This window comes from Oncorhynchus gorbuscha, unplaced genomic scaffold (genome assembly GCF_021184085.1).
Source record: "Oncorhynchus gorbuscha isolate QuinsamMale2020 ecotype Even-year unplaced genomic scaffold, OgorEven_v1.0 Un_scaffold_2147, whole genome shotgun sequence".
NCBI classification, from domain to species: Eukaryota; Metazoa; Chordata; class Actinopteri; order Salmoniformes; family Salmonidae; genus Oncorhynchus; species Oncorhynchus gorbuscha.
This window is the reverse complement of record NW_025746731.1, coordinates 75,703-91,149: the sequence shown is the minus strand read 5'-3', so window position 1 is coordinate 91,149 and position 15,447 is coordinate 75,703. Positions and strand designations below refer to the sequence as shown.

Below are 15,447 nucleotides of genomic sequence, written 5' to 3'. Positions count from 1 at the left end.
AGAGTAACATGGCTATATACAGAGTAACATGGCTACAGAGTAACATGGCTATAGTAACATGGCTAGTAACATGGCTATATACAGAATAACATGGCTATATACAGAATAACATGGCTATATACAGAATAACATGGCTATATACAGAATAACATGGCTATATACAGAATAACATGGCTATATACAGAATAACATGGCTATATACCGAATAATAACATACAGAATAACATGGCTATATACCGAATAACATGGCTATATACAGAGTAACATGGCTATATACAGAATAACATGGCTATATACCGAATAAACAGAGTAACATGGCTATATACAGAATAACATGGCTATATACAGAATAACATGGCTATATACAGAATAACATGGCTATATAACACTATATACAGAATAACATGGCTATATATACCGAATAACTAACATGTCTATATACAGAATAACATGGCTATATACAGAATAACATGGCTATATACCGAATAACATGGCTATATACAGAGTAACATGGCTATATATACATGGCTATATAGAATAACATGGCTATAAACAGAATAACATGTCTATATACAGAATAACATGGCTATATACAGAATAACATGGCTATAAACAGAATAACATGTCTATATACAGAATAACATGGCTATATACTGAATAACATGGCTATATACAGAATAACATGGCTATATACAGAATAACATGGCTATATACAGAATAACATGGCTATATACAGAATAACATGGCTATATACAGAATAACATGGCTATATACAGAGTAAGTAACATGGCTATATACAGAATAACATGGCTATATACAGAGTAACATGGCTATATACAGAATAACATGGCTATATACAGAATAACATGGCTATATACAGAATAACATGGCTATATACCGAATAACATGGCTATATACAGAATAACATGGCTATATACCGAATAACATGGCTATATACAGAATAACATGGCTATATACAGAATAACATGGCTATATACAGAATAACATGGCTATATACAGAATAACATGGCTATATACAGAATAACATGGCTATATACAGAATAACATGGCTATATACAGAGTAACATGGCTATATACAGAATAACATGGCTATAAACAGAATAACATGGCTATATACAGAGTATGCTATATACAGAATAACATGGCTATATACAGAATAACATGGCTATATACAGAGTAACATGGCTATATAACAGATATACAGAATAACATGGCTATAAACAGAATAACATGGCTATATACAGAATAACATGGCTATATACAGAATAACATGGCTATATACAGAATAACATGGCTATATACCGAATAACATGGCTATATACAGAATAACATGGCTATATACAGAATAACATGGCTATATACAGAATAACATGGCTATAAACAGAGTAACATGTCTATATACAGAATAACATGGCTATATACAGAATAACATGGCTATATACAGAATAACATGGCTATATACAGAATAACATGGCTATATACAGAATAACATGGCTATATACCGAATAACATGGCTATATACAGAATAACATGGCTATATACAGAATAACATGGCTATATACAGAATAACATGTCTATATACAGAATAACATGGCTATATACAGAATAACATGGCTATATACAGAATAACATGGCTATATACAGAATAACATGGCTATATACAGAATAACATGGCTATATACAGAATAACATGGCTATAACATGGCTATATACAGAATAACATGGCTATATACAGAATAAACATGTCTATATACAGAATAACATGGCTATATACAGAATAACATGGCTATATACAGAATAACATGGCTATATACAGAATAACATGGCTATATACAGAATAACATGGCTATATACAGAATAACATGGCTATATACAGAATAACATGGCTATATACAGAATAACATGGCTATATACAGAATAACATGGCTATATACAGAATAACATGGCTATATACAGAATAACATGGCTATATACAGAATAACATGGCTATATACAGAATAACATGTCTATATACAGAATAACATGGCTATATACAGAATAACATGGCTATATACAGAATAACATGGCTATATACAGAATAACATGGCTATATACAGAATAACATGGCTATATACAGAATAACATGGCTATATACAGAATAACATGGCTATATACAGAATAACATGGCTATATACAGAATAACATGGCTATATACAGAATAACATGGCTATATACAGAATAACATGGCTATATACAGAATAACATGGCTATATACAGAATAACATGGCTATATACAGAATAACATGGCTATATACAGAATAACATGGCTATATACAGAATAACATGGCTATATACAGAATAACATGGCTATATACAGAATAACATGGCTATATACAGAATAACATGGCTATATACAGAATAACATGGCTATATACAGAATAACATGGCTATATACAGAATAACATGTCTATATACAGAATAACATGGCTATATACAGAATAACATGGCTATATACAGAATAACATGGCTATATACAGAATAACATGGCTATATACAGAATAACATGGCTATATACAGAATAACATGGCTATATACAGAATAACATGGCTATATACAGAATAACATGGCTATATACAGAATAACATGGCTATATACAGAATAACATGGCTATATACAGAATAACATGGCTATATACAGAATAACATGGCTATATACAGAATAACATGGCTATATACAGAATAACATGGCTATATACAGAATAACATGGCTATATACAGAATAACATGGCTATATACAGAATAACATGGCTATATACAGAGTAACAGAGTAACATGGCTATATATAACATGGCTATATACAGAATAACATGGCTATATACAGAATAACATGGCTATATACAGAATAACATGGCTATATACAGAGTAACATGGCTATATACAGAATAACATGGCTATATACAGAATAACATGGCTATATACAGATAACATGGCTATATACAGAGTAACATGGCTATATACAGAATAACATGGCTATATACAGAATAACATGGCTATATACAGAGTAACATGGCTATATACAGAGTAACATGGCTATATACAGAGCTATAACAGAATGGCTATATACAGAGTAACATGGCTATATACAGAGTAACATGGCTATATACAGAATAACATGGCTATATACAGAATAACATGGCTATATACAGAATAACATGGCTATATACAGAGTAACATGGCTATATACAGAATAACATGGCTATATACAGAATAACATGGCTATATACAGAATAACATGTCTATATACAGAATAACATGGCTATATACAGAATAACATGGCTATATACAGAATAACATGGCTATATACAGAATAACATGGCTATATACAAGGATACTTATACTTAATATAACTTCTCTAGAACATTTTACTATTTACCGTGTGTGTGTGTGTGTGTGTGTGTGTGTGTGTGTGTGTGTGTGTGTGTGTGTGTGTGTGTGTGTGTGTGTGTGTGTGTGTGTGTGTGTGTGTGTGTGTGTGTGTGTGTGTGTGTGTGTGTGTGTGTGTGTGTGTGTGTGTGTGTGTGTGTGTGTGTGTACAGGTACGGGTACTGGCCCTATGGTGTATTCACTAAGATGGGTATCCCTGGTCCCAAACCCCTACCTTACTTTGGCACAACGATGGGGTATAGAAAGGTTAGTACACATTCCGAATAAACATCTCTTATTGTTCTCCTATGTAATACAATACATTGAGAAGGAAAAAGAGGACTAGCCTTTTTTGTTGTTTGAACAATAGATAAATATATGAGACATGATCAGTCTAGAAGTTGTATTATTGACCCTGGGGACCATATAAAATAACAAACCCTCCACAACCCTCACCTGTTCAGCTGTAGGACACACCTACATGACCTCCTAGGGCATGAATCAGCTATTTTCTCTCTCTCTCTCTCTCTCTCTCTCTCTCTCTCTTTCTCTCTGTCTCTCTCTCTCTCTCTCTCTTTCTCTCTGTCTCTCTCTATCTATCTATCTATCTATCTATCTATCTATCTATCTATCTATCTATCTATCTATCTATCTATCTCCCTCTCCCTCTCCCTCTCCCTCTCCCTCTCCCTCTCCCTCTCCTCTCTCTCTCTCTCCTCTCCCTCTCCCTCTCCTCTCTCTCCCTCTCTCTCTCTCTCTCTCTCTCTCTCTCTCTCTCTCTCTCTCTCTCTCTCTCTCTCTCTGTCTCTGTCTCTGTCTCTGTCTCTGTTATGCTGGTGAATGAGGACCCAAAAGCGACTTAACAGAAACAGAGTCTTTATCTTTATTCCAGTCTTAAACAAAAATGATAATCCTGGATATTATCTTAGGTAAATACAAAACAGGAAAACTGAAATCCACTCGTCAGTAGAGAGGAACGACTGGAGACGCGACCACAGACTGCAGGTCGCCGGGAAGGCACAGGCCGTAGCTGACATAGACACCTGCTCACACGCAGCATCTGAAGGCAAAAAACACGACAGGGCGGAACAAGGACACAGAACAGCAAACATCAAACAAGGATCCGACAAGGACAGAAGCGGAAAACAGAGGGAGAAATAGGGACTCTAATCAGAGGGCAAAATAGGGGACAGGTGTGAAAGAGTAAATGAGGTAGTTAGGAGAATGAGGAACAGCTGGGAGCAGGAACGGAACGATAGAGAGAGAGAGCGAGAGAGGGAGAGAGGGAGGGGAGAGAGAGGGATAGAAAGAGGGAAAGAACCTAATAAGACCAGCAGGGGGAAACGAATAGAAGAGGAAGCACAAGGACAAGACATGACAATATATGACAAAACATGACAGTACCCCCACTCACCGAGCGCCTCCTGGCGCACTCGAGGAGGAACCCTGGCGGCAACGGAGGAAATCATTGATCAACAAACGGTCCAGCACGTCCCGAGAAAGAACCCAACTCCTCTCCTCAGGACTGTAACGGAAGACGATGAAGAGGGAATCTAGGGCTATTACTCTTATAAAAATGAGACACGGGTAGAGAACTGTAAGCGTTAGAGCAATCAGGACCAAACAGGCCAGGAGAGTAACAACTAGGGACAGACTGAGACACAGCAAGGCTAAGACCAGGAACAGGAGAGAGGCGGTGGCTGTGGACAGACTGAGACACAGCAAGTGCAGGAGCAGGACCAGGAGAGACGCGGTGGCAGGGGACAGACTGAGACACAGCAAGGGCAGGAGAGATGCGGTGGCTGGGGACAGACTGAGACCCAGCAAGGCCAGGAGCAGAAGCAGAAAAAAGTTACCGGACTTATTCTGCGCGCAGTCCGAACAAGCAGCCACGAAACGGCGCGTGTCACGCTCCTGAGTAGGCCACCAAAACCGCTGGCGAATAGAAGCAAGCGTACCCCGAACGCCGGGGTGGCCAGCTAACTTGGCAGAGTGAGCCCACTGAAGAACAGCCAGACGAGTAGAGACAGGAACGAAAAGAAGGTTACTAGGACAAGCGCGGCGACGGAGTGTGAGTGAGTGCTTGCTTGACCTGTCTCTCAATTCCCCAGACATTCAACCCGACAACACGCCCCTCAGGGAGAATCCCCTCGGGGTCGGTAGACGCTACAGAAGAACTGAAGAGACGGAATAAAGCATCAGGCTTGGTGTTCTTAGTACCCGGGCGATAAGAAATCACGAACTCGAAACGAGCGAAAAACAACGCCCAACGAGCTTGACGCGCATTGAGTCGTTTGGCAGAACGGATGTACTCAAGGTTCTTTTGGTCAGTCCAAACGACAAAAGCAATGGTCGCCCCCTCCAACCACTGTCGCCATTCGCCTAGGGCTAAACGGATGGCGGGCAGTTCGTGGTTAGCCACATCATAGTTACGTTCCGACGGCGACAGGCGATGAGAAAATACGCGCAAGGGTGGACCCCATCGTCAGTATGGGAGCGCTGGGACAGAATGGCTCCCACGCCCACCCCCCCGACGCGTCTACCTCGACAATGAACTGTTTAGTGACGTCAGGTGCAACAAGGATAGGAGCGGATGCAAAACGCTTCTTGAGGAGATCAGTACAACAATCATACGACCAGTGAGGAGGAAGGGAGGTGGCTCTAGACCGACTGAAGACCGTGCGCAGATCATGATATTCCTCCGGCCCTCCTGTCAAATCACCAGGTTCCTCCTGTGAAGAGGAGCAGAAGAAACAGGAGGAATAGCAGACATTAAACATTTCACATGACAAGAAACGTTCCAGGAAAGGATAGAATTACTAGACCAATCAAAAGAAGGATTATGACACACTAGCCAGGGATGACCAAAAACAACAGGTGTAAAAGGTGAATGAAAAATCAAAAAAGAAATGGTCTCACTATGGTTACCAGATACTGTGAGGGTTAAAGGTAGTGTTTCACATAATATACTGGGGAGAGGACTACCATCCAAGGCGAACATGACCGTGGGCTCCCCTAACTGTCTGAGAGGAATGTCATGTTCCCGAGCCCAGGCTTCGTCCATAAAACAGCCCTCCGCCCCAGAGTCTATTAATGCACTGCAGGAAGCTGCCGATCCGGTCCAGCGTAGATGGACCGGCAAGGTAGTACAGGTACTTGACGGAGAGGACAGAGTAGTAGCGCTTATCAGTCGCCCTCCGCTTACTGATGAGCTCTGGCCTTTAACTGGACATGAAATGACAAAATGACCAGCGGAACCGCAATAGAGACAGAGGCGGTTGGTGATTCTCCGTTCCCTCTCCTTAGTCGAGATGCGAATACCCCCCAGCTGCATGGGCTCAACACCTGAGTCAGTGGGGAAAGATGGTAGTGTCGGGGAGAGGGGGACACAGTTAACGCGAGCTCTCTTCCATGAGCTCGGTGACGAAGATCTACCCGTCGTTCAATGCGAATAGCGAGTTCAATCAAAGAATCCACGCTGGATGGAACCTCCCGGGAGAGAATCTCATCCTTAACCTTAGCGTGGAGTCCCTCCAGAAAACGAGCGAGCAACGCCTGCTCGTTCCAGTTACTGGAGGTTATGGATCGATTACCTTGACATAGGGAAGACAGGGACCAGGAAGCTTCTTTCCCAAAAACAGAACGATCAAAAACCCGTATCATCTCCTCTTTAAAGTTCTGATACTCGTTAGTACACTCAGCCCTTGCCTCCCAGATAGCTGTGCCCCACTCCCGAGCCCGTCCAGTAAGGAGTGATATGACGTAGGCGATCCGAGCTCTCTCTCTTGAGTATGTGTTGGGCTGGAGAGAGAACACAATATCACACTGGGTGAGAAAGGAGCGGCACTCAGTGGGCTGCCCAGAGTAACATGGTGGGTTATTAACCCTAGGTTCCGGAGACTCGGAAGACCAGGAAGTAGCTGGTGGCACGAGACGAAGACTCTGAAACTGTCCTGAGAGGTCGGAGACCTGAGCGGCCAGGGTCTCAACGGCATGACGAGCAGCAGACAATTCCTGCTCGTTTCTGCCGATCATCGCTCCCTGGAACTCGACAGCAGAGTAGAGAGAATCCGTAGTCGCTGGGTCCATTCTTGGTCGGATCCTTCTGTTATGCTGGTGAATGAGGACCCAAAAGCGACTTAACAGAAACAGAGTCTTTATTCCAGTCTTAAACAAAAACGATAATCCTGGATTTTATCTTAGGTAAATACAAAACAGGAAAACTGAAATCCACTCGTCAGTAGAGAGGAACGACTGGAGACGCGACCACAGACTGCAGGTCGCTTCGGGAAGGCACAGGCCGTAGCTGACATAGACACCTGCTCACACGCAGCATCTGAAGAAGGCAAAAAACACGACAGGGCAGAACAAGGACACAGAACAGCAAACATCAAACAAGGATCCGACAAGGACAGAAGCGGAAAACAGAGGGAGAAATAGGGACTCTAATCAGAGGGCAAAATAGGGGACAGGTTTGAAAGAGTAAATGAGGTAGTTAGGAGAATGAGGAACAGCTGGGAGCAGGAACGGAATGATAGAGAGAGAGAGCGAGAGAGGGAGAGAGGGAGGGGGAGAGAGAGGGATAGAAAGAGGGAAAGAACCTAATAAGACCAGCAGGGGGAAACGAATAGAAGAGGAAGCACAAGGACAAGACATGACAATATATGACAAAACATGACAGTCTCTCTCTCTCTCTCTCTCTCTCTCTCTCTCTCTCTCTCTCTCTCTCTCTCTCTCTCTCTCTCTCTCTCTCTCTCTCTCTCTCTCTCTCTCTCTCTCTCTCTCTCTCTCTCTCTCTCTCTCTCTCTCTCTCTCTCTCTCTGTCTCTGTCTCTCTCTCTCTCTCTCTCTCTCTCTCTCTCTCTCTCTCTCTCTCTCTCTCTCTCTCTCTCTCTCTCTCTCTCTCTCTCTCTCTCTCTCTCTCTCTCTCTCTCTCTCTCTCTCTCTCTCTCTCTCTCTCTCTCTGTCTCTCTCTGTCTCTCTACAGGGCATCGCTAACTTTGACACAGAGTGCTTTCAGAAGTACGGGAGAATCTGGGGGTGAGTTCAGTTGACTGTACCGTACTAGGATGACTCACAACTGTACTATGCTCTTTCAATTCATCACCTGCTGGAGCTGTCATGTGACCATGAGGAATAGTATTCATAATATCAACAACAACCCGACTCATGTTTTCTTTGTAGTTTTATATGAGGTGGTTAAATGTGTGTCTGTGTTTCTCCTCGGTGAAGGATCTATGATGGGAGGAAGTCTGTTCTCTGTATCATGTAGGATTGTAGGTGTATCCAGACCTCTTCACTTTTTCCACATTTTGTTACATTACAGCCTTGTTCTAAAATGGATTTAATCATTTTTTTCCCTCATCAATCTACTCACACAATACCCCATTATGACATCACAATACCCCATTATGACATCACAATACCCCATTATGACATCACAATACCCCATTATGACATCACAATACCCCTTATTGACAACGCAAAACCTGTTTGTTTTCACTCCAGTCTGAGGTCTTGAGCAGACTTTCATCATGGATCTCTCTGTACTTTGCTCTGTTCATCTTTCCCTCGATCCTGACTAGTCTGCCAGTCCCTGCCACTGAAAAACATCCCCACAGCATGATGCTGCCACCACCATGCTTTACCATAGGGATGGTGCCACCACCGTGTTTCACCATAGGGATGGTGCCACCACCGTGCTTCACCATAGGGATGGTGCCACCACCGTGCTTCACCATAGGGATGGTGCCACCACCGTGCTTCACCATAGGGATGGTGCCACCACCGTGCTTCACCATAGGGATGGTGCCACCACCATGCTTTACCGTGGGGATGGTGCCAGGTTTCATCCAGACGTGATGCTGCCACCACCATGTTTCACCATAGGGATGGTGCCACCACCGTGTTTCACCATAGGGATGGTGCCACCACCATGCTTTACCGTGGGGATGGTGCCAGGTTTCATCCAGACGTGATGCTGCCACCACCATGTTTCACCATAGGGATGGTGCCACCACCATGCTTCACCATAGGGATGGTGCCACCACCGTGCTTCACCATAGGGATGGTGCCATGTTTCATCCAGACGTGACCCTTGGCATTCAGGCCAAAGAGTTTAATCTTGATTTCATCTGACCAGAGACTCTTGTTTCTCATTGTCTGAGAGTCTTTAGTTACCATTTGACAAACAGGTGACAGGTGATGAGCAGTGTCTGGCTTCCTCCAGATGTGGCACTTGGCATTCAGGCCAAAGAGTTCAATCTTGGTTTCATCAGAACAGAGAATCTTGTTTCTCATAGTCTGAGAGTCCTTTGGGTGCCTTTTGACAAACTCCAAGCGGGCTGTCATGTGCCTTTTACTGAGGAGTGGCTTCCGTCTGGCCACTCTACCATAAAGGCCTGATTGGTGGACTGTCATGTGCCTTTTACTGAGGAGTGGCTTCCGTCTGGCCACTCTACCATAAAGGCCTGATTGGTGGACTGTCATGTGCCTTTTACTGAGGAGTGGCTTCCGTCTGGCCACTCTACCATAAAGGCCTGATTGGTGGATTGCAGTAGATATGTTTCTCCTCCCGGAAGGTTCTCCCATCTTCGACCTCGTGGCTTGGCGTTTGCTCTGACATGCTCTGTCAACTGTGGGACCTTAATAAGAAGACAGGTGTTTGCCTTTCCAAATCATGTCCAATCAATGGAATTTACCACAGGTATACTCCAATCAAATTGTAGAAGCATCTCAAGCATGATGGAAACATGATCAATAGAAACAAAATGCACCTGAGCTCAATTTGGAGTCTCTTAGCAAACGGTCTGAATAGTTATTTAACTAAGTTATTTCTGTTTTTCTCTTCTCGTTATGGGGTATTGTGATGTCATTATGGGGTATTGTGATGTCATTATGGGGTATTGTGATGTCATTATGGGGTATTGTGATGTCATTATGGGGTATTAAGATGTAGATTTATGAGGGGTTTTATTTATTTAATCATTTTTAGAATAAGGCTGTAACTTAACGAAATGCCTCTGTGAAGGATCTATGACGGGAGGATCTGTGAAGCATCTATGATGGAAGGCAGTCTGTTCTGTGTACCATAAAGCCAGATGTGTGTTTCTCCTCTGTGAAGGATCTATGATGGGAGGCAGCCTGTTCTGTGTATCATGGACAAAAGCATGATCAAGACCGTCCTGATTAAAGAGTGTTACAACATCTTCACCAACCGCAGGGTGAGACACACACACACGCACACGCACACACACACACACACACACACGCACACACACACACACACACACGCACACACACACACACACACGCACGCACGCACGCACGCACGCACGCACGCACGCACGCACGCACACACACACACACACACACACACACACACACACACACACACACACACACCCCTAATAATAATCTGAATAATAATAATCCTAACATTATGACTGATATTATTAATACATTATTTGTGTCGTTCATTATTCATACATTTTAAAGTAGGGTGAAAATTATGTAAATACGGTTATCAATATTCAATCATATAATTAATACAACTGTTGTTTAAGAACATCATTCTGAATGGTGAGCTGTTTGACGCGGTGTCCCTTGCCGAGGACGATACATGGAGACGGATCCGCAGTGTCCTCTCACCTTCCTTTACTTCTGGACGACTGAAAGAGGTAGAACCATCCCTCCATCCTTTCTATGTTTTATCAACTTATAAAGTCATTATAGCTTGTTATAACCTCTATAAACTCATTATAGCTTGTTATAAACTCATTATAGCTTGTTATAACCTCTATAAACTCATTATAGCTTGTTATAAACTCTATAAACTCATTATAGCTTGTTATAAACTCTATAAACTCATTATAGCTTGTTATAAACTCATTATAGCTTGTTATAAACTCTATAAACTCATTATAGCTTGTTATAAACTCTATAAACTCATTATAGCTTGTTATAAACTCTATAAACTCATTATAGCTTGTTATAAACTCTATAAACTCATTATAGCTTGTTATAAACTCTATAAACTCATTATAGCTTGTTATAAACTATTAACTCATTATAGCTTGTTATAAACTCTATAAACTCATTATAGCTTGTTATAAACTCTATAAACTCATTATAGCTTGTTATAACCTCTATAAACTCATTATAGCTTGTTATAAACTCTATAAACTCATTCTAGCTTGTTATAAACTCTATAAACTCATTATAGCTTGTTATAAACTCTATAAACTCATTATAGCTTGTTATTATAAAATTCTAGCTTGTTATAAACTCTATAAACTCATTATAGCTTGTTATAACCTCTATAAACTCATTATAGCTTGTTATAAACTCTATAAACTCATTATAGCTTGTTATAAACTCTATAAACTCATTATAGCTTGTTATAAACTCTATAAACTCATTATAGCTTGATAAACTCTATAAACTCTATAAACTCATTATAGCTTGTTATAACCTCTATAAACTCATTATAGCTTGTTATAAACTCTATAAACTCAGTATAGCTTGTTATAACCTCTATAAACTCATTATAGCTTGTTATAAACTCTTTATAAACTCATTATAGCTTGTTATAAACTCTATAAACTCAATATAGCTTGTTATAAACTCTATAAACTCTATAAACTCATTATAGCTTGTTATAAACTATAAACTCATTATAGCTTGTTATAAACTCTTTATTAACTCATTATAGCTTGTTATAAACTCTATTAACTCATTATAGCTTGTTATAAACTCATTATAGCTTGTTAAAAACTCTATAAACTCATTATAGCTTGTTATAAACTATTAACTCATTATAGCTTGTTATAAACTCTATAAACTCATTATAGCTTGTTATAAACTCTATTAACTCATTATAGCTTGTTATAACTCTCTATTAACTCATTATAGCTTGTTATAAACTCATTATAGCTTGTTATAAACTCTATAAACTCATTATAGCTTGTTATAAACTATTAACTCATTATAGCTTGTTATAACCTCTATAAACTCATTATAGCTTGTTATAAACTCTATAAACTCATTATAGCTTGTTATAAACTATTAACTCATTATAGCTTGTTATAACACTCTATAAACTCATTATAGCTTGTTATAAACTCTATAAACTCATTATAGCTTGTTATAAACTCTATAAACTCATTATAGCTTGTTATAAACTCTATAAACTCATTATAGCTTGTTATAAAAACTCATTATAGCTTGTTATAAACTCTATAAACTCATTATAGCTTGTTATAAACTATTAACTCATTATAGCTTGTTATAAACTCTATAAACTCATTATAGCTTGTTATAAACTCTATAAACTCATTATAGCTTGTTATAAACTATTAACTCATTATAGCTTGTTATAAACTCTATAAACTCATTATAGCTTGTTATAAACTCTATAAACTCATTATAGCTTGTTATAAACTCTATAAACTCATTATAGCTTGTTATAAACTCTATAAACTCATTATAGCTTGTTATAAACTCTATAAACTCTATAAACTCATTATAGCTTGTTATAAACTCTATAAACTCATTATAGCTTGTTATAAACTCTATAAACTCATTATAGCTTGTTATAAACTCTATAAACTCATTATAGCTTGTTATAAACTCTATAAACTCATTATAGCTTGTTATAAACTCTATAAACTCTATAAACTCATTATAGCTTGTTATAACCTCTATAAACTCATTATAGCTTGTTATAAACTCTATAAACTCATTATAGCTTGTTATAACCTCTATAAACTCATTATAGCTTGTTATAAACTCTATAAACTCATTATAGCTTGTTATAAACTCTATAAACTCATTATAGCTTGTTATAACCTCTTATTATAAACTCATTATAGCTTGTTATAAACTCTTTATAAACTCATTATAGCTTGTTATAAACTATTAACTCATTATAGCTTGTTATAAACTAACTCATTATAGCTTGTTAAACTCTATAAACTCATTATAGCTTGTTATAAACTATTAACTCATTATAGCTTGTTATAAACTCTATAAACTCATTATAGCTTGTTATAACTCTATAAACTCATTATAGCTTGTTATAAACTCTATAAACTCATTATAGCTTGTTATAAACTCTATAAACTCATTCTAGCTTGTTATAAACTCTATAAACTCATTATAGCTTGTTATAACCTCTATAAACTCATTATAGCTTGTTATAAACTCTATAAACTCATTATAGCTTGTTATAAACTCTATAAACTCATTATAGCTTGTTATAACCTCTATAAACTCATTATAGCTTGTTATAAACTCTATAAACTCATTATAGCTTGTTATAAACTCTATAAACTCAATATAGCTTGTTATAAACTCTATAAACTCTATAAACTCATTATAGCTTGTTATAAACTCTATAAACTCATTATAGCTTGTTATAATCTCTATAAACTCATTATAGCTTGTTATAAACTCTATAAACTCAATATAGCTGTTATAAACTCTATAAACTCATTATAGCTTAAACTCTATAAACTCATTATAGCTTGTTATAAACTCTATAAACTCATTATAGCTTGTTATAAACTCTATAAACTCATTATAGCTTGTTATAAACTCTATAAACTCATTATAGCTTGTTATAAACTCTATAAACTCATTATAGCTTGTTATAAACTATTAACTCATTATAGCTTGTTATAAACTCTATAAACTCATTATAGCTTGTTATAAAATAAACTCTTTATAGCTTATTATAAACTATATTAACTCATTATAGCTTGTTATGACTCTATAAACTCATTATAGCTTGTTATAAACTCTATAAACTCATTATAGCTTGTTATAAACTCTATAAACTCATTATAGCTTGTTATAAACTCTATAAACTCATTATAGCTTGTTATAAACTATTAACTCATTATAGCTTGTTATAAACTCTATTAACTCATTATAGCTTGTTATAAACTATAAACTCATTATAGCTTGTTATAAACTATTAACTCATTATAGCTTGTTATAAACTCTATAAACTCATTATAGCTTGTTATAAACTATTAACTCATTATAGCTTGTTATAAACTCTATAAACTCAATTTAGCTTGTTATAAACTCTCTAATAACTCATTATAGCTTGTTATAAACTCTCTAATAACTCATTATAGCTTGTTATAAACTATTAACTCATTATAGCTTGTTATAAACTCTATAAACTCATTATAGCTTGTTATAAACTCAATAAACTCATTATAGCTTGTTATAAACTCAATATAGGTTGTTATAAACTATTAACTCATTATAGCTTGTTATAAACTAAACTCATTATAGCTTGTTATAAACTCTATAAACTCAATTTAGCTTGTTATAAACTCTCTAATAACTCATTATAGCTCGTTAAAACTCTATAAACTCATTATAGCTTGTTATAAACTATTAACTCATTATAGCTTGTTATAAACTCTATTAACTCATTATAGCTTGTTATAAACTCTATAAACTCATTATAGCTTGTTATAAACTCTTTATAAACTCATTATAGCTTGTTATAAACTCTATAAACTCATTATAGCTTGTTATAAACTCTATAAACTCATTATAGCTTGTTATAAACTATTAACTCATTATAGCTTGTTATAAACTCTATTAACTCATTATATCTTGTTATAAACTCTATAAACTCATTATAGCTTGTTATAAACTCTTTATAAACTCATTATAGCTTGTTATAAACTCTATTAACTCATTATAGCTTGTTATAAACTGCTAACTCATTATAACTATTTTTATACTCATTATCACTTGTTATAAACTCAAACCTAAATCATATCAAATTGTTTTAGTCCCAAACACGTATTTAGCAGTTATGGGTGTAGTGAAATGTTTCTGTTCCAACAGCAGTAAACAAACAAGACACAACAAAACAATACAAGTCAAAAAGTAAAATAATGGAATTAAGACATTTAGAAATATTAGGATGAGCAATGTCGAAGTCTGGAGTATAAAATTATAAATATAAGTATATCTTTTTTAAATTGATTTTACCTTTA

General features: G+C 37.5%; 1 protein-coding gene across 1 annotated transcript in view; it reads left to right on the top strand.

Moving 5' to 3' along the window:
- Nucleotides 1–3,570: 3,570 nt before the first annotated feature.
- LOC124025063 (cytochrome P450 3A27-like) overlaps nt 3,571–15,447 on the top strand; it is a gene marked incomplete at its 5' end in the record, with an annotated part of 38,256 nt that continues 26,379 nt past the window's right edge. The window contains 4 exons of the mRNA XM_046338746.1: nt 3,571–3,689; nt 8,409–8,461; nt 10,545–10,644; nt 10,987–11,100. Of these exons, the coding sequence (XP_046194702.1) occupies nt 3,571–3,689; nt 8,409–8,461; nt 10,545–10,644; nt 10,987–11,100 (386 nt within the window). The remainder of the gene's footprint in view (nt 3,690–8,408; nt 8,462–10,544; nt 10,645–10,986; nt 11,101–15,447) is intronic.